The 21044-nt window shown below is 33.9% G+C and overlaps 1 protein-coding gene across 1 annotated transcript; it reads right to left on the bottom strand.

Moving 5' to 3' along the window:
• Positions 1-335: 335 nt before the first annotated feature.
• LOC121323835 (homeobox protein CDX-1-like) lies at positions 336-6947 on the bottom strand. Its single transcript, XM_041265105.1, has 3 exons — positions 6524-6947; positions 1449-1597; positions 336-691 (listed from the first exon to the last, which is right to left on the bottom strand). Exons 1-3 carry the CDS (start codon positions 6945-6947, stop codon positions 494-496), a joined length of 771 nt encoding a protein of 256 aa, XP_041121039.1. The 3' UTR covers positions 336-493.
• Positions 6948-21044: the final 14097 nt, after the last annotated feature.

Below are 21044 nucleotides of genomic sequence, written 5' to 3'. Positions count from 1 at the left end.
AAAAAAAAAAATATTGATACCCCCATCTCTAAACCCTTTTTTTCAGAAATAATAACATTAGTATACAACATAACATAAAGCTTTTAATACAAATTATTTAAACATACAGAACAAAAAAACAAAAAAAAAAAAAAACACACACACACACACACACACACACACACACACACACACACACACACACACACACACACACACACACAATGAGTACCTAATCAAATGCAGTGTTCATTTTTTTTTTTTTTTTTTTTTTTTTATGATGCCAGAATAAAAACAGTATGATATTAAAAATCTAGGTAATGGGATCATCAATGTGGTAAAAGCAGGTTGCCTTGGTGAGTTCTATAGTTATATATATATATATATAAATTTGTGTACGGAAGCGCAGCAGTATGATTTCTTTTGTTAACTTGTTTCACAGTCGCTAAGGTGGTTTCTTGTGAATGGTGTCGTCGTGCTGTGGATTTCAGTTTCTGGTTCATGCTTGCTGTTGTTAGGACAAGTACTCTTCTTTGATAGTCATTGGTATGGACGGGGAGACAAGACCACTGCTGCTACTGCTGACCATGCCCACTGTCCCTGTGGATCCCACTCCAGGTGGGGTGGGGGCAGCCTGTTGCCCTGATTGCTGCATCTTCTTCTTAGTCACTTTCCTTTCCTTTGCTCGTCTGTTTTGGAACCAAATTTTTACCTGGAAAGTCCATAAAAATGTATTTATTGAAAGCATTGCACAACATGACAGCAATCTTATTCTGTTGTAGATTTTTACCCAAAAACCATCTAAAACAAAAAGAGTTCTGATTTCTTAATCATTTAAAAAAAAAATATATAACTATTTATCTTACAAAACAGGTAACAAACCAGTCTTAACATGATTTAAATCTAAAGTGCTTGCATTCACTTTTCAATTTCATATTTAATTAGTTGCTGTATTACAATCCAACACTGTTTATTTCAACTGAATACCATCCAGTAACTTCAAAGACCTTTAGTAATACGTAAACAAACTAAGTTAAGAAAGAACATGTTTCAGGGAGGCGACTTTATCCAAGATCTCTCGCTGAGATGTTTGTTAACCTTATCCTGAGTGAGGCAATACAAGGGTTAATCTTTTTACTCCAAACACACAAGCACGTTTGTTTTGTCATTACTTTTGCTACTTGGAGTTACATTTTCAACATGCTTACTGGCACCTGAGCTCTCCCGCAACATGTAGAGTGGGAGGAGCCAGCAGAGCTTAAATGCTGCATTGTCACATGATTTGAATGAGGAAGTCTATTCAGTGCCATCACAATGTTTAAAGCTCCAACCTGTTTGAAGATCTTAATATCTTTACTAAAACACTTTCACTGTATTTTTATTTAATTAAAGATCTGCACAGATTGGATTATTAAAATAGACTCCCATGTCCTGATTTACAACAGGAAAAGAAACACACATTGACTGACCTGTCGTTCAGAGAGCCCAAGTGTAGCAGCCAGCTCTGCTTTCCTCCTGATGGTGATGTATCGGCTGAAGTGGAATTCCTTCTCTAGCTCCAGTCGCTGGTGATCTGTGTAAACCACTCTGTATTTATCTTTCGTTCTGGTTTTTCCTCCTAAAACAAATAAGTATTCACAATTATATTCATTTAGCTTGAAACACCACAAGGAATTTGTCTGCTGACTATGTAGAGCCAATTACAAATTCCACGTTTCTAACAGAATTGCTACTGAAGATTACATTTGGACACATAAATGCAATAGTTTTTGTGATTGAGAGAGAATGATCTTTATATAGTGATAATCAGACTGGAATGATCAGTTTATTTAACAAAATGCCTTTTGAAGTTGTCAGTATTTGAGTTTATCCAACCACAAGCACTTTAAAAACAATGATTAATTCTATAAAAGAATGTGTTTCATAATGAATGCTGCAAAGTGCTATATTGTGTGACTCCTTATCAAGACTACATGTTTAACCAAGAAACTTGCTGCACATCAACAGGCTGCTGGAATAATTAAGTCAGAGCGGTATTGACTGAACCAGCTTGGTCTCGATAAAAATATTGTATTTATTTAAGCAAACCAGTGTTTTAAGAGATAAGAATTCTTAAGAAGGGTCTGTATGACGAATATAGTGAAACTATTTTTTCTAAAGTGTATCCCTTTACAACCCCATGCAAGTATTGCTAGTTTAAATGGGTTTATTACTTTCAGAAACAAATGTGGGAAACATATTGCCCAAATTATAACCCTGTATAAAATATTTGTCCTAATTTCTATGACAACAGACAAAGAGTAACCAGTGGTAAATTAAAAAAAAAAGAGGAATATGGTTAATATATGTTTATGGGATGTATTTTTTATGTATTACTCACCTAAGGTGTATTTAAATAGTATAGTTTACATGTGTTCTACTCTGGGGGTCTAAGAAGCTGATTATAAATAAAGCTTATAGAAGCCCAATAGCAAATGAGTTAGAACTCAGTTGTCTATCTGTAATGCCAGATGAAACTCCAGATAAATGGGTTGGTGGTTACAGCGAATGGGAAGTTCACGAGAAAGAACGAGTTATTGTGTCAACGCAATAAAGAGGTGCAGTTCCAGTATGATGAAACAGGTCTCTGTAGTTAATCTGTAACACAGACTGTCACATTACCTCTTTCAGACATGACGATAGCCGCCTCACCTATAACTTCATTATAATTGGACTGCCATCGCTGTCCAAATCTAAAAGTTTTAGATTCAGAAATGTTGCTCATCTGAATATATTCAGTTGATACTGAAAACCTACCTAACTGTTTTGACAAGTTTTACCAACGCTTGAATATAATCCTATTAAATAAAGCATCTGAATATAAACATAGATGTATCTAATTCTCCCCAGCCTTTCATCTTGGTTCACAAATTTAAACTATATTTGGATATACTTTAAAAAATACAGTGAAAAGCAAACAAAATTGGTGTGATAATATTAAACATTAATAATGCTGGGTTTATTTGAGCTTGTTATAGATACCTTCACCAGTGTACTAAAAGACAAGCAAAAATTACATCGAATTCCACAGGGATCCAAATGAGTGCTGCGTCAAAACAGCCATTCAAATTGAATAGGCTTATTTTTTATTTATTTTTTACTTAAAGTCCTGAAAGGATTCAATAATATTGTGCATATATTACATAAATAACCCATACATCCTGTGAACCTTTGTTTCTTTTCTCCTCATAATAGGTAATGCATTATACATATTAAAGTTGCAGTGCTCAAAATATATATATATATATATATATATATATATATATATATATATATATATATATATATATATATATATATATATGGATATATGGAGTTGACTATAGATACAGTGTAGCTGCAAAGATTCATAAAGACTAAATTATTATTTGGTAATAAATAATAACAGTAACAATCCTGGCAACATAAAAGTAGGGTAATAACAGGTTTTAAATCAATTAGTAAGTAATTACATTATGCATTGTTACACATGTTTTTATTATGTTATTGGTTGTTAAACCACAAAACTGTCATAATATCAGCTGTGGCATTACTCTACAAATAAACTGTAATTTGTGGCTATACCTAATAAAATACTAAATATGATTTAGACCTACTTTTCTAATTTCTATAAATGTGTGAGTTATTTTGGGCTTTATTATTATTATTATTATTATTATTATTATTATTATTATTATTATTATTATTATTATTAAATATTGTCATTTTTTTCAAATGCTTTTACTGATTTCCTATGATATATTAATACCATTAACTTCCTACTGTTGAACGTTAATGAATCTGATTTCTAAAACGTGATTATTTACTTACAAAATGTACAAAATGAAAATGTAAGCCATTGTAAAAGGCATCCAACAGCACAGTTTTTTTTTTTTTTTTTCATTGTTCAATCTAAAGTGACATATAATTTGTGTCTAGCATTACAGCAATCCAATCAAAGTAATTGGCATTGTTAACAAGTTATTAATTATTTTATGGTAAATATCTGTAAACTTACTGAATACATTACTGGCAAATTTACTGAAAGTTTACCAGTAAAACACAGGCTGGTATTCTGTATATTCAAAGCAAGGACTTGCAAACTCATATGTTGAAGATACGGGAACAACTGCACTGGTTCTCGGGTTATCAGGGAGTGTACAGCAAACAAAAGGGGTGTTCTTGCACTTCAATCAACACTTTAGAGAAGAAGCCGAGATGTATTTTGTATTCATTGGCACGCGCCTCCAATTTCCGTAACTCCTCTGATAGTGTTAATGTCGCTTTCATATTCGTTTATGCAAACAAGTCTTGGCGACTGATACGTGCGTTTCCTAAAAGAAAATATACAGAAAACAAAACGAGTAATTAAAAGTAACCGCGATCACGTGATATTGAATAAAACAATTTAACAAAATTGTGAATGTAGTTTTCTTTTTAAAACAATAGATGTTATATATTATCAATACATAGTAACTTCTGACTTTAGCCTTTAATACGCCGTATTTGATTTGAATCCCTTGGTTAGTTATACCCCAAACAGGAATGGGTCTAATGAGAGGTGTTGAGAGCTGCTAGTGCTGGTAATTTGGAAAATGCTCAAGCACTACATTTTGGTGGAAGACACGTGACATCAAAGATCAAGTCATTTTAGTGTTCCCCTCCTTACTACATGACCAAAACAGATCGGAACAATGCAAACAATCAACTTCACTTGAGGTCCCGGGCTATCCGAGAACTACAAATCCGCGTGATTTGCACGACAAAGCCTTCAGACTTGTAGATTTGGGTTGATCCCGGGGTCCACTTCCACTTTTTTGAATGTTACTTCTTTTTTCTCGTTTGGTCTTCTTTGAAGTTTTAAAAACCGATGTTCATTTGTGTTTCCATGGGGAGAGGCTTCCATCACCTTTTGTAATGCATCCTGCTGTAACATGTCCCGTAGTCATGCAGTCAGACAGAGAGTCGAATAATAATAATAATAATAATAATAATAATAATAATAATAATAATAATAATAATAATAATAATAATTCAATGATTAAGCATGAATTAGCTATCGCAGAGGTTTTACAAATAGTCATCCACGGGAAGTTTAACAAAAGTCTAATTGTTAGAAGTATGTAAAATGGGTATTTCAGCTGTAAACGGAGTTCACCTTGTAAATCCATTATATAGATTATACTCATATAACTTATGATTTGGTGCAGGTCATGTCATGGTTTATTTGGGATTGAAGGTGTTTAGATTCACAGCTCTGGGTTGTTAAACAAGACTTCTAGTGATTTAACTGCAAGTCTATAAATAAATAAATAGACAAGATATTTGAGGCCATGTAGAAAACAGATAACTCGCTCGATAAAATACCAAGTCCGATTAAATGTAAAATGCCATGTTTGTAATTATGTGTTAATAGAATTATTTACATCAGCCCCTGTACTTTTAAATAAGTATTGACACTAAACAGGGTCGTTTAAAAAAAAAAAAAAAAAGCTATTAGGGTTGACATGATGCCTTTTTTTTGTCTTAACATTTGTAAGTAATTGAATTTCCTTTCTCAAATGTACTATAATACTTATTTGAAAAGTACGCCTGTTTGTTTATTTTATTTCGTCGTTTTAACATGTAGATTCTTGGTGTGAGATGGTAACTGTTAGATAACTTTTACATCCTTATAACCAGGTCAGACTAAATCACAAATAACGATGACAATGCAACACTTTACAAGTTCTGTTTGAAAAGACTGTGTCCTCAAAAAATGTAATTAAAGTCCATTGCTTTTTACTAGAAAGTATCCGTGTGATCCCCAAAACTTGCACAATGATGTTACATTTCACATCGAAATCGAGATATTTACAGGGGAAATAAAGTTTTCTGTTGAATCCTTTGCGATCTTGAACCGGTTTCTCTGAAACCCCTACTGAAATTTAACATATATAAAAACAAAGGTTTCTAAATTAGAACCATTAAAAATTATTACCACAATTATTTGGAACCCTTCAGTTATTAAATATCAAACATGCACATATCGAATCTGTATGTTGTACGGAACTTGGAACCAATTCGATTTAATGTAAAACTCATTATATAAAACGCTCTGTTGTTCGGTATAACAAGCAACGAGGCCAGAAGAATCATCTTGGTATAGCGACTAGGAACCATCTTGTCTAACAGTAACGCAGTAATAATATTAATGAGGGAACCTTGCCATAAGATGTATTGGGACAAAAAGTAGTTGGTCTATAAATGTTGCAAAGCAATGTTTGATGGTTAAATTCAGAACTCTCTGTAAAGATACCAGCATGTCATAACAATTCGATGGTGGTAACATGCATCTGTTTGCTTCAGCCAATGAAACTTGAGAGAACAATTAAATTAATTATATTCAAGTAATATCTATATGCATACATTTTATGCCCTAAAATCAAAACTGTCTTGATTTGAACAGCTTAAAATGTCATATTTAAAACTAGGTTGCTGGAACAAATGCGACGGGTTTCATTTATTTATTTGTTATTGCACTCACCTGCAGATACTGGCGGAGCATTGCGCCTCATCCATTCATACGGGTTTCTCCTTTGCGCATTTGGGGAGAGAGGAGCCACGGAAGAGTTGATAACAGGGGGAAGGAGCCCAGAGCCCGGGGGTTGCACTGAGTTAAAGTCAGAGGGGCTAAAGCTAATCTGCCCAGGGTTAGAGCTGGAGGTTGCTGGCCCTGGTCCATAAGAGTGCCAGTCTTCCCTGGCAGGTGCATAAGCTGGATTCCATGTGCCACCGGGCTGGTTGTGATGAGGGTCACCGTTTATTCCTGGTACGTGGTGATAACCGGCAAAATCCGAATATTGAGGCGGCGCAGGAACAAAATTCTGGTGATTCAAATTCAAGCCTGGGTGTCTTACAGTGTTCGAGTACATGCTGGTGTCGTTATCCAAAAGATAGCTCACGTACATCTTTGCAAGGGTGTCCTTTTGCGCATAATGTGTGTCAAGCAAACTTCTCTCTCCCAAGCTGTCCCTGGCTTTTCTTTAACCAAATTCTCTCCTTCCTGATTACCCGCCTGTTCACTAATTTCTTGTTTGCCCGACTTGCTGCCAGTTTAAAGGCACCACCGTGACGTCACTCGTTTATAACCCCACATCTATCTCTCTCCCGCTTCAGAATCATTTGCATTGAGAGACACCCACTTCAAAGATTACCACGTACCGGCATCAAAGTATAGTCTAATGTCTGAATACCAATGTTAAAACTGAAGGTGATACCTGTCAGAGTTTATGCGGATATTGCTGATGCTGAAGCCGTCAGGGTTTTGTCTAAGATATTGCTCACTGGGAAAGCAGACGTTTTCGATCTGGGTGACTCCAATTTAAATACACGCGTATTAAAATAACAGTCAAAGCAATATTCATATACAGTACACACGTTCTTCTGAAAATACACACATGCTTGTTTCGTTTGTTTTCTAACGGGAACAGTTATTTAGATATGTATTTATAGTCCTATAGTTTCCTGAAGGTGTGGGGTTTTGTATTATTAAATAATAAATAAATAATAATAATAATAATAATAATAATAATAATATAATAATAATAATAATAATAATAATAATAATAATAATAATAATAATAATAATAATAATAATAATAATAATATAAATACTCACAAGTAGTATTATCTGTTTGAGATACATATAAATACATTAATCCATTCAATAACCCCCCCCCACCACCACACCCACCACCACCACACACACACACACACACACACACACACACACGAGTTTGTTTTTAAATAAAGCAATTAAAGTTAGTTGTCAGTTGATATTTTAGTACGAGGTACAAATCGCTCCTTCTGTATTTCATTTTTTTTTTTTATACCACAAGTGAGATCTTCGTTTCTTTTTCTATAGCAAAGTACTACCGTCCATAGACTGGTCATGTCATTCCAAACCAAATTGTTACAACAAGTGGTATAGGATATAATTCTGTATGGTATTCATATCTACATCATTAAAACGAAAATAAAAAGGCATGGTAATGAAAGAAAATAGCAGAGATCCACATAAAGTGCTTAAAGTATTATAAAGGATTTCTTGTTTTGAACAGAGCGTGTTTTAATACAACTATAGCAAATGTGTCCAATAGACCTGATGTTTGAATACAGGTTTGTTCAGTTAGAGATCTTATTTGTAGGTAAACATACTATTCTAAAATAAATAAATAAATAAAACAATAAATAAAGAGACTATAATAATGATACATGTTTGGACAGAATTAGACTGATAAGATGTGAGAAATGCAAAATGAAATAGAAGTCTAGTATAAAGTATACAAGTGTTGGATTGTATAGTACACTTATAAAAAGGCTATGATGACACAGCAAACCAACATTATATATATATATATATATATATATATATATATATATATATATATATATATATATATATATATATATATATATATATATATATTTATTTTAATGCATATACTTAAGCTAAATAAAGTGCAACACGCTTGTGCGAAAATTTTACTTGATATATGACATACTGTCATTTAAAATTCTATACATATTTAAGAAGATCCGCTGGAATATAACCCATTCTCTAAAGCATTATAATAATATAATAAATAATAATAATAATAATAATAATAATAATAATAATAATAATAATGATATCAATGAAAATATAATACGAGAGTTGATGATACAATAATTCAAGTAATTCGATATTTTTTTTTTTTTCTGGATAGAATTATGGTTTAATAGTCCAAATTCACCTTTCATCATTATGATTATCTTCAGGTGGAAAAAGATACTTAAACGAAAAATATGTTATATACCTATAATGCAACCTGCATCAAATAAATAAATAAACCAAATTAGAGCAAGGAGACTCGGTGTCTCCATCCTTATTTTGACGAAACTACTGAGGGGTATTTCAAATAGATTCCCGTCGGAGATACCTTTCATCTCGACCCAGCGCCTCACACCTCTTTCTAAAAGTTAGCCCGTCAGCTATTGTGTAAAAAATGGACGGGGAGAAACGAATTCAAGCAAAACAAAGAGGAAACAGCTTTTAAAAAATTATACAATTTTAACAAAGACCCAATGCCCTTTCATGCCCTTACATATGTTTAAAGCCAGTGGAACACGACGCACCTTCCAGGTTACTTTTCTTCTTTCTTCCTGGTAATTACTGGAGCGGCAGAGTTTAAAATACTTTTTTCAGCTTTTTTTATTTAGCAAAATGTATGTCAAAAGAGTCTCTCCATGAATGTCTGTTTAAAAGCAACTACTTAAGCAGTTTACAGATTTAAAAAAAAAAAAAAAAAAAAAAAAAAAAGCTTTCTAAATATTTTTGGAATGTACGTAATTTTTCTTTCTTGTTTGGTTTCGGGTTACTGTTCGGGTATATATCTAAAACATAAACAAACAAACATATATGTTTGTGAACTTTTCGTTAAATTGATATCAGTACATTTGTTATAAATAAGCCGAAACAGAAAAAAAAAAGTTTTTTAACACGTTTTCATGGAGTTAGTATTGGTCAAGAGAAGAAAAAAAATATTTTTTGTATTTTTGTCAACTCTTCATTTTGCAAAGTTATCATTGTGCTCTGAATGTAAAAACACACACTATTACACTACCCACAACAACCACCACGCGTTTTTCTGTGTATTCTTAATCTTTAAATCATCTTTGAAATTGTCTACAGACGCAAATGTATGACATAAAAAATAAAGACCAAACTAGAAGCACATTTTCCTTTTTAATAACGAACACCAGTGTGAAAACATATATTGGATTAATTTCTGTATTTACAAAATATATGTTTTCATCCTTTCATTGTTATGTGTCCTGTGTAAATGTATTTGCTTTAATAAATACACGGGGATTGACTATTATTGGTATTTGCTTATGTGATCTGTAATTTTTATATATATATATATATATATATATATATATATATATATATATATATATATATATATATATATATATATATATATATATATTTATATATTGTAGATATCGATAAATTCGTATTATAATATCTAGATATCTAGCATATATTTTATACAGGGCTGTCTGAGCGAAATTATTTGCATAATTTCATATTAGCTTGTCGCGACACAAAAACACGAAGTCTTTAACGTCAAGTAGGCTCTTATAGCTGGTTAAAAAAAACAAAAAAACGCTTTCCAAGGGGTAGATACTGATATGGAAATCTGAAATGATGTATAGCTGCAAACATGGACAACTGTAACTCTGAATTATTTATATATAATCTTAAAACACAACCACAAGTGCAGCCTATGTGTGCGCGCGCGTGCTGGGGGGCTACCCTCAAGCCTCTGGTCTGACATCGCTGGTATAGCACTTACTGTATATAAATATCATTCATACAGCTGCATTGATGATGAAATAACACACTTAAACAATCAAATCTGAGAGTACCTATGTTTAAATGTATTAGTTTATGGTAAGTGCCCAACCAAAGACCTCAAAGACTAGCCATAAGAGCTTAATTTAAAAAATTGAACTTAACCTATAATTGGCTGTCAGCATATAGATTTAATTTTTATATTTTTATTTATTTATTGATTTATTTTGGGGGTGGGGGGCTGGGGCTGTGTTAAATCATTGTGGTAGCAGCATATGAAAATAACACAGAAGAAGTCTGTTTAATTTTCATATTGGGATATATTCTTTAATGCATATTTTAACAAAACAGTAAGTTTAAAAATATGAAATGAGGCATTCAGGCAGGTTTGTGAACATCTTTCTGCTGGCATAAATTAGCCAGCTGTAAAGCACATAAATCTGTTAATCAGGTGTTTAGGAATTAAACATAAATGTTAATGAACCTATAGTAAATATCATGTAAAATATTGATATGCTTTACACTTGAATGTTTATATTGGTTTGTGTGTTTAAAGTATATTGATCACTGCACTAAAATCTTCCACAAGCTTTATGCTTACTTTATTTTTACAGTGAACCTCTGAAGCACTAAAAGTGTGAATTCACAAACCCAAAATACACTTCCAAAATGAAAAATATTAAAACAATCACAACTTCATTCATTTATTTATTGATTGTGTATTTGTGCAATGTAAAATAGACTACATTTACATTATGTAGAATATTTAGTTTTGGACAGTTTTACGGGAAGTTAGACTTATGTTGTCCTATTTAACATATGTGACACTATAAACTTATACAGAAAAATGAGCCAAAAGAGTTTATTCAGATTTCAAGCCTCCTGTAACACTAGACATATGGCATATTCTATAACATCTTGTAAACAGCTTGGGAAAATGTCCACTTTGGAAGACGCAGAGTGAAACACTTTAATATCTACCATATGTCCCTGCCCATAAGCTGAGGTCCTCCGACTCTGCCCTGCTTGTTATCCCCAAGAAAAAGTGTACCACACTTGAACAACGTTCTTTTAGTTTCATGGCTCTGACTCTTTGGAACTCTCTCCCAGCTTTGATGTGTGATGCTCCCACCGTTGCTCGCTTTCAATCGAATCTTAAGATCCACTTGTTCTCTCTTGCTTTCCATGCTCTTTAAGCTTGATATCTGCTATCACCTGCTGTGTTGCTGCTACTATTTCACGTATTATGTTACTGCCATGTATTATTTACTTTCCACTGTATTTAATGTATTATGTTTTTTTTTTTTTTTTTTTTTTTTTTTTACTGTATATCATGCATTATGCATTTCTCTGAATTTGAAGTATTGTGGATTTTCTTGTATTGATTGCATCTTGTAAAGCGCTTTGTGATGGTGGTCCACTATGAAAGGCGCTATATAAAATAAACATTGATTGATTGATAATAACCAATTTATTTATTATATTTGAACACATTGTATTTGTATCCATATTCTAAACCTCCAGTGGGACCACACAATGCAACATATTGAACAGGACCAAGTGAGAAAGGCTGCAGAACCATGCTCCAGAACTCATAAATATAGCTGTTGTGAGGTAAAATTTGCTTTCATAAAATAAATAAAGAACACAAGTTGACTTTATGTGGGGTAGGAGGACTATGAGGAAACAGGAAAGTGTTACCCTGTGAAGGTGTACAACACAGGGGAGGCCAGGTTGATTATTAACTAATTCAGAGAAGAGAAAGATAGACAATGTGTGGAGATATATAGATAAACAGAAAAAAGACAGAGATGGTTGTAAAGCCTGAAGCCACAGAGCATGTTATTTATTTATTTATTTTTAATCTGCACAGTTTCAGTTTTAAAAACTCATCAGCATTTGACAGTGTACCTTTTTAAAATGCAATATTCTCAACAATGATGTTTAATTCTGCATCTTTAGGTTTGTGAAGTTTATTAGTGAGTATACATTTTATGTAATTTCATGGTCATTAAGTTAAGTTGTGGTTTACCATTGACAAAACAATCTTTGAATAATATTGCACCAGAGCTAAATCTTGGCCAACAAATTTGTCATTTTATGCATTTCTTTTTTTTTTTATGAGACCTGCAAAGCAAAGAGAAGCAAGGGTCAAATTCCTGACAATAACAATGCCTTAAAGTTCACTCTTTCCAGTTTATTCTCCATATTTACCTCCGTTATATGCCAAATTAAAATTCCCATTCAAAAGTCCTCTCACTGCTGCAACCCACTTACCAGCCAAAGAGGACTGAAGTTCAACAAGTGACCTCTGTTTCTACTGTCAAAACACAGAACCCTGAAGCCTATGAAGTTTCCAGTAAACACAAAAAGCACCGTCGGCAACTCTGCACTACCAGGATTCAAAGCAGCATACTGCTGATTGTATCTCTGCAGTACCGTAATGCCATAAACTGAATGTCAATCAAAGCATGTTTCTCAAAATCCCTGTTAGATTACATTTATAGGGATATCTTTTGGTTTTCAACAGTCAATTGCAGGTGTATTTGGGAAAATCAGCACACCTGAAGTGTGCTCTGTGAATACAGAAGAGATTCAACAGTGTCTGGGGAGTTTAGAGAAACAAAGCAGTTCTCACGATGCTTTTATGACGTTGTTTAAAGAAGCTTTTGACAAGCGGCCCCCAGGTCAGGTATAAACAAAAGGTAAGTGTTAAAACACTGATTGTTAGAAGCGGTTGAAAACCATACAGAAAGAGGACAGCTCATATACTGTACACATACTGCAAGCCACATCCAGCTCTTAATAAAGATACAAGTAGAACCACACAGAGGGATACACAGACGGTGAGCTAATAAAGTTCTGAGCAACCTTTAGCCTTGTGTAAAGCTCAACATGCATGTGTATTGTTAATGCATTGCTATTTTTCTTTACTGTATATTGATTCTAAAGAGCCAGACTGACCCAGTATCATTCTTCATGATTAATAAATAGAAACTAGTATAGTACGCTGATGAAGCACAAAATGGCCATTTTCCAAAATGAAGACAGTAAATGATTCCTTTACTTATTGCACAACGTTTTGCAAACTACCAGTTTGTCCCACTGATGAGTACCGGTATATTGTTAGTTACCCCTGCAACTGTTTTTATACCATGCCCCCCACCCCCTGCCAGAATGACGTTACACTGCAGTAAAAAGTCCCTCAGAATATGAGTAGATAGAAAGTAGTAGGTGTAAAAATCAGTGATTGTAAAGTCAATCCCTAATGGCGGTGCTATCATTATTACATTTAAGATGGTCTAAAATTGTATTCAGAAACATAGGAAACAGTCAAAAGCATTAGCCCAAAGAGAGTGTAAGTATGTGAGTTTTAAAGGTTGTTGGAGTGTTGTTGTTGGAGTGTACCGATTAGCTCAAAATGAACCCCCCCCCCCCCCCCCCCCCCCAGTCACCTGTTTCCGGTCTCAGTGAGGCTGATGCTTTTCACAGGTCTCTGTTACTATTCGTCTCAGATCTATAGGAAGTCAACCTCATTGTGTCTACTGTCAGCCCTTTCGCTGTCCTCTCTTTGTTATGAGTTCACTGAGGTACAAAATTAGAGAGGAGTACAATGGACCCACAAAGATCCTCTGATAATTCCTGCCCCCAGCACCCTGTCTCTGGGGAATGTATTGCAGTGCAAAAGATGGCCAGTGTGAGCCTCCCTGTCAACTAGACTGTTTCTGTTCTCTGAAACAGCACCAAGGTCATAAATAGCCCTCCCCTTCCTGTGCTCCTGAGGTCCACACTTTGAGAAATATGCAATGCAATAATGTTGAAGAATGGAGTGTAACGCATAAAATAAGTTAATTTCAATTCAATTAAAAATGGGTTTTGGGGGGATACAAATTCAAGCAATAAATCCATGTATTTGTATCCATTTTGATTAATGTTCAATGATGTGCAGTGGCACCTCAGGGTTGATTTGATTAATACAGTCAGGATGATTCCCTAGTGCTGAAAATGGCTCTAAAAGTATCCTCACAGTGCATAGGTAATTTATTCAACTCAATTGAAGACACAGAACAAAGAGAGTGAAGAGATATTTCAAATATAAAAACTAAGCAATAATGTTTGAATCAACTAAAAATAAACATTGTACCTCATTCTCTATATTTAGTTATATTTTCTGAAAATAACTACCTACAGCCCCCCGCAACCACCACCTCTTTTTATTTATTTATTTTTTAAATGGTTTGCAGTTGGCTTTTAGCTGACAAACTGTGGCACGAGATAGTTTCTACTTGACAAGTCTTTTTGAAGTTATGGGTGAAGAATAAACCAGTTTGTGTTCATGTAAGACATTACAGTGTGTATTGTCGAAAATGTTGTAAAGTTGTACTGTTTATATCAAACAATCCATAGCATGCCCATGTTTTGGAGAGTTTGATAAAGAAGCATTTACCTGTATCACAGACCTGTATTTAAAAACAAACACCAATAAACAGGCCTCAGATCAAATGACATGTTGAAGACATACATGTAAAACTGTAGAATTTGCATGAATAACAACAGATTTCTAACTCATGAGTGAAAGCTGTATAAATAAGGCTCATTGTTGCTCAGTATACAGTTCACATAAAATCTCTGTAGGTCATGTATATTTTGCTTTGAGTGTCTTATACAACAAATTATCTTTAAACACATCAATATATTGTATTGCTTTATTTTAAGTAGCATTCAAACTTTATATTGTTTAAGAACATAAGAACATAAGAACATAAGAAAGTTTACAAACGAGAGGAGGCCATTCGGCCCATCTTGCTCGTTTGGTTGTTAGTAGCTTATTGATCCCAAAATCTCATCAAGCAGCTTCTTGAAGGATCCCAGGGTGTCAGCTTCAACAACATTACTGGGGAGTTGATTCCAGACCCTCACAATTCTCTGTGTAAAAAAGTGTCTCCTATTTTCTGTTCTGAATGCCCCTTTTTCTAAACTCCATTTGTGACCCCTGGTCCTTGTTTCTTTTTTCAGGCTGAAAAAGTCCCTTGGGTCGACACTGTCAATACCTTTTAGAATTTTGAATGCTTGAATTAGGTCGCCACATAGTCTTCTTTGTTCAAGACTGAACAGATTCAATTCTTTTAGCCTGTCTGCATATGACATGCCTTTTAAGCCCGGAATAATTCTGGTCGCTCTTCTTTGCACTCTTTCTAGAGCAGCAATATCTTTTTTATAGCGAGGTGACCAGAACTGCACACAATATTCAAGATGAGGTCTTACTAGTGCATTGTACAGTTTTAACATTACTTCCCTTGATTTAAATTCAACACTTTTCACAATGTATCCGAGCATCTTGTTAAATGTTTGTTGTATTAATTACATCACAAATATATGTTACAACAAAATTCTATTCAGTTTAAACTTGAAGGACTTGTGTGTAAAGGGGTTTTATGTATATTTATTAAAGCAACACGTTTATGTTTACTTTAATTCAACAAATACAGTGCAGTAAGTTATGAAAATCTGGAGTGTTGTGGCCCAGGTAGCCTAAAGTACAAGTTGTTTTACAGAATAACTCAAACGAATCCGTCTAGACCATTTATGATCAGATCTGACAATGTATGAAAATGGTGCCTGTTGACAAAGAAAACTGTGTCCCAGCCTGAACTTCAACCACGAATGGTAACTCCCTTAAGAGATGATGAGGTGCTTCCCCCTGGTGGAGGACTTAAGTAACAACAAGAGTTCCTGTTGCTTCCCCCCCCACCCCCCCTCACCTTTTAATTTATAGGGAGAACCTCAGTGTTCAGGCATGTCATGACACCTACCTACCAGAGCTCTCCTCGCTGTGAACATCCAGCTGGATAGCAAAGAGTTCTGGGGGAGAACGTTTGAAAGTTTACTTAAGATTCCCGTAAAGCATTTCTGCTAGTAAGAGGTCAAAGTCAAATACTTTAAAGTATGGAATAACTTCATGCCTCTTGAACCAGAACTGGGTTATATATATATTAAAAAAAAAAAAAAAAAAAAAGTTATATATATATATATATATATATATATATATATATATATATATATATATATATATATATATATATATATATGATATTAAGCAATTTAAATGTAAATCAAATCAGGGATTTTAATTTATTTTAAAAAGTCAGTTATATTATGCTTCAGCTCTGACTTCAATGTGATCAATAATTCAATGCTGGGCTGTGCATTGCAGTGAAGGGGAGCCTTTGTGATGTTTGTTTATCCAAACTGTACTGTATCCCGTTATCATAGAATCACTGGAATCCTGAATGAAAATAAATGTCAGATGTCATTGGTAGGATAGATGAAAACCGACACTTCAGTTGAGGGTCTAAGCTGTTACTAGCAAGATGCAGATGTCAATAATTTCTTAGGCTAGCTAAAATTGAGGTATGAATACAAGATCATCATCAAAATACAGTATATTCCCATTCAACTTAATTTCACAGACTGCTGTTTAGATATAATGGTCAGATTTTCAAATGCCATTTACTAAAACTATTTATGTTTATATATTGCCATTCCATTCATATAGAGTACAATGCATGTTTATATACCATATCTCCCCTGCTGGAATGCATATATTTAACTAAATGGACAGAGGATAAGCCAATAGATATGTAGATACATTACAGTGTTTCACTGATTTTTTTTTTAAATTATTTATTTTTATCAAGAATAATGCAACTTGGTTTTCACTTTCTATAGTACAGGTATAGAGGTATAGAGTATTAGACTGCAGTTCAGGGTAGTGTGAAAACCAGATGCTGGTGCAGAAAGGCAATGGAAAAGACCTTGTGTCAGGGGTTGAATTAGCAAGCAAGCACACGTGTGTTTGTGTTCCCACTGTTACTGGAAGGCTGCTACAGAGTCAAGGCTGCATCTCTGCCACAGTCACACATGCGTACAGGGATAATCTTTATTGCAAAAGGATGCGTTGGGCCCTTTTTTCATCGAATGAACATTGTGAGCATCCATAGCTTCAAACACATTATAAATTCCATTACCCCCTCACTCCACCCCTTTTTTCTTTTCTATTATTGTTTTAAAGCTAGATGTTTTGATTGCGTTATCTGTTTATTGTTGACACTCAATAATAAGTAGAAGTTAGATAAGAAACGGCTCAAAGCATTAACAAATACATCTGCGTCAGCGATCAGTTACTGTACACTGCAGCTCAGGGGAGCCACAGCATGGCATAATGGCTGCTTCTAATTGACAGAAAGCTGAGCACAAGCCAAAACAGACCAGTTGTGTGACTATGTGTGTAAAAGTATTATGGTAAAGCCAGTAGCCCACAAGTCTTATTTGATAAAATGTATTTATTAACAACATCCAGAAGAGGGAGACAAAGTGTCTCTGGTAAAATGAATTGCATACTAAACAGTATCTAAAAGTGTTTCAATATTGTGCAGGTAACTTGGACACATTGCTATAGGTGCATCTATATTTTATAGATATAGATCTAATTTAAAATAAAAAGGTGAGTTTAAAAATAATTTGCTTCCCAATCAAAAAAGACATTACGTAAACACAATATTAGACACAGAATATAATCCATAATATTATAATATCTGTTGTGTGTTTTTTTTTTTTTTTTTTTAACAGCAATATATAACCAAACAATGTCTGTTAACTATGTGATTTAATTTAATTGGCTAAAATTTAAAGCCCTGTTTTCAATATAACATTGAAATTATACATAGCAATATGCTATAAGCATATAACATTTTTCGAATGGTATATTTCTGAAAACCACGCACGCAGAATTGTGGGAGTCTGGAACCAACTCCCCAGTAGTGTTGTTGAAGTCGACAGCCTGGGATCCTTCAAGAAGCTGCTTGATGAGATTCTGGGACCAATAAGCTACTAACAACCAAACGAGCAAGATGGGCCGAATGGCTTCATCTCATTTGTAAACATTCTTATGTTCTTCAAATGAGCTTCTGAACCACCATGTAAAAGAACCAAGCTATTCCTTATAGCTTGTTCAGCCCCATCTCACTGACAAGGGTGTAACTGCAGAGCACCATACAATACTGCCCATTGCACATACACGACTTCTGTGTTTTAAAAGTGTTAAAGCAAAATAGAAAGAAAATAAAAACAAGCTTTACAGGGCTTTAACCTCAACATGTCAGAGGTGCCATTTCTTGTTGTGTTAGGGACAGTAATGGACTGACGCCGGTGTTGTTCCTACATTATAACTCTAATGTTAAAGTATGTAAAGTGTACTCAGCTACTGTCTACAAAGTCTTAATACTATTTAATGGGTTTGTTAGCTACTGAGCCAGTCTAATGACATGGGCTTTGTTCCTGCTTCACTTTAGCTTGGTAAGTACAACACAATTTGAAAAGCAGCAGCCTGTTGATTAAAACCAATACTCTAAAAGCACTCACAAAGTAGCATACAGAGAAATAGAAGTGTAACTAGGAAACCTTATTTTAAGCACAAAAACATGAACTACAATTGGTCCTTTAAAAGTACAGTACAAACATTCCACTATCACCCAGTGAATAATTTACCATATCAGTACGTAGACAGCGCTACATAGTTTCTCATTGATGGCTTGGCATGGTTTCATAAAGACTGTACAGATTCAATCAAATGACTCCAAATTGCTGAAATTTGACTGATTTGATTTGAATTTATCTGATGTTTCAGACTTGCTTTCACCATCTTGGAACCCTTTGTGGTTGCTAGGTTACAGTTAGTCATATTCATATCATATTCGTTTTACAAAATAAACCAAACTAAATGAATCTGTTGTGACGTCAGTTTTAATAATTTCGGCAGGGTTCTAGGCTGATCAAATCAATCCCTCACACATTGTAATGTTGCAACCACTGCACTGCAAACCCCACACAGCTGTCGACGATGATGTTATTGTGTAAAAGTATCAAACTTAAAAATAAATGTTAACAATCTGCTTGGCAAAAAGTGTATCATTATACATAACAAAGTCAAATGGCACATTGAAACTAAAGGTACATTTTTACAATATTAGGATGCAACCTATTATAGGGAGCACAGCATTAAACAAAATGCAATTAGGACCCAATTTTAAAGTGCTTATATCAAAATTGTTTCACCAAAAACAACATGTTTGATATGCTGTGTGTCCTGAACAAGGATAGCAAAACTAATAGGTTTTCCCCAAATCTGCTCTATATAAAATTTAAAAGAAACTTCTAGAAATGCTTATTCAGGAAATTATAACCAGAATTATATATATCCAACTGACTCGTTTCATCCGTAATTTCACTTAATCTAAGGATCCAGTCTGGCCAGCAATGGGATGTTATCTGAGTGTTCCTGAATTGCCTATGTGCTGTTTTATTGGATCCCTATGGGCCTGCAGCAGCCCCTCTCTAATCACCCCTCCACTTCCTTCTTTCAGATCTTTAAATACACAACACACAATCTTAGTCCAAGATGACAGATTCCATGTTAATGTCCCTCTCAGCTAAAGGACCTCCTAACCAGAAAACCCATCAATCTACCACTGCGCATTGCCTCTAATTAGATTTTTAAATAGACCAGAAATTAGCTATTATACAATATAGACAGCTTATTTGAATTATTGAAGGTTTAAGCTAAACAGCTTTTAATTACCAGCTATGAACTCAGTTTAATCAATACAAATGTGTAGATCTCAGATTCATGTTCCCTTAGAAGCACTATTTGTTTTGTTTTTTTTTTCCCCCTCAGATAAATGGAAAATATTAAATCAACATTTCAACCTTATAGCTGACTACATTTTTAAGGCATGCAGTTAATAAGAAAACTGATCATATGCGTTGCCATTTTTTAGTTTGTATTGTGGAAGGGTACTTCAAATTCTTTAATTCCTCTCTCGGTCACCACACCACTATTAATTGGATATAATTGCCTTTGACTGTTTTTGTACAAAATGTCAGCATCACAATGCCTGGGATTAAAGATAAGTATTTGTTCAAGCATCCTGAGCTGCATGTAACATTTATTATCAGGAAACATTTAGCACTTTTTTTAAAAATACATAGTGAGCGTCTCCGAATTGATACAATTAAAGGTGCCCAGTATCAGTAGTTTAACTCTGCTACTGCATATCTACAACATTGTCTTTCAACTACCTCATAAAAGCATCATCTTATTCACCGTAATTCTTTCACAATCAAACGGAGATGCAGTCTGAGCATAACTGCATTTATATTCTACTGATGCATGATGGGAAGGCTTTAAGGCCTTCTCTAAAGAAAAGCCTAACATGCTTAATTTATAACAGACATTAAAATATACTTTGGCTAGTTGTTTCTTATTCCTTATAGCCATATATGTATATTTCACTAACTTTACAACTGGGATATGAATGCATTTGCAAATAAACAAAACTGAAAAAAATCAAAACCTCACAAAATAATTATGGATGCTTTTTTTGTAATTAAGTACTGACTGCTATTTTAGTTGCAACCTGGGCACAACAGAAAGTCCCTTGGATAGAAACAAAGGATTTAAACAGAGAGTGAATATTTTCTAATGGCATATTTCAGAAATCCCAGAGCAAATTTTGTAGTTATATACTGTGTGTGTGTGATATATATATATATATATATATATATATATATATATATATATATATATATATATATATTATATATG

This window comes from Polyodon spathula, chromosome 12 (genome assembly GCF_017654505.1).
Source record: "Polyodon spathula isolate WHYD16114869_AA chromosome 12, ASM1765450v1, whole genome shotgun sequence".
In the NCBI taxonomy this organism is placed as follows: domain Eukaryota; kingdom Metazoa; phylum Chordata; class Actinopteri; order Acipenseriformes; family Polyodontidae; genus Polyodon; species Polyodon spathula.
Note: the sequence above shows the minus strand (reverse complement) of the source record. Positions and strands in the feature narration are given on the sequence as shown.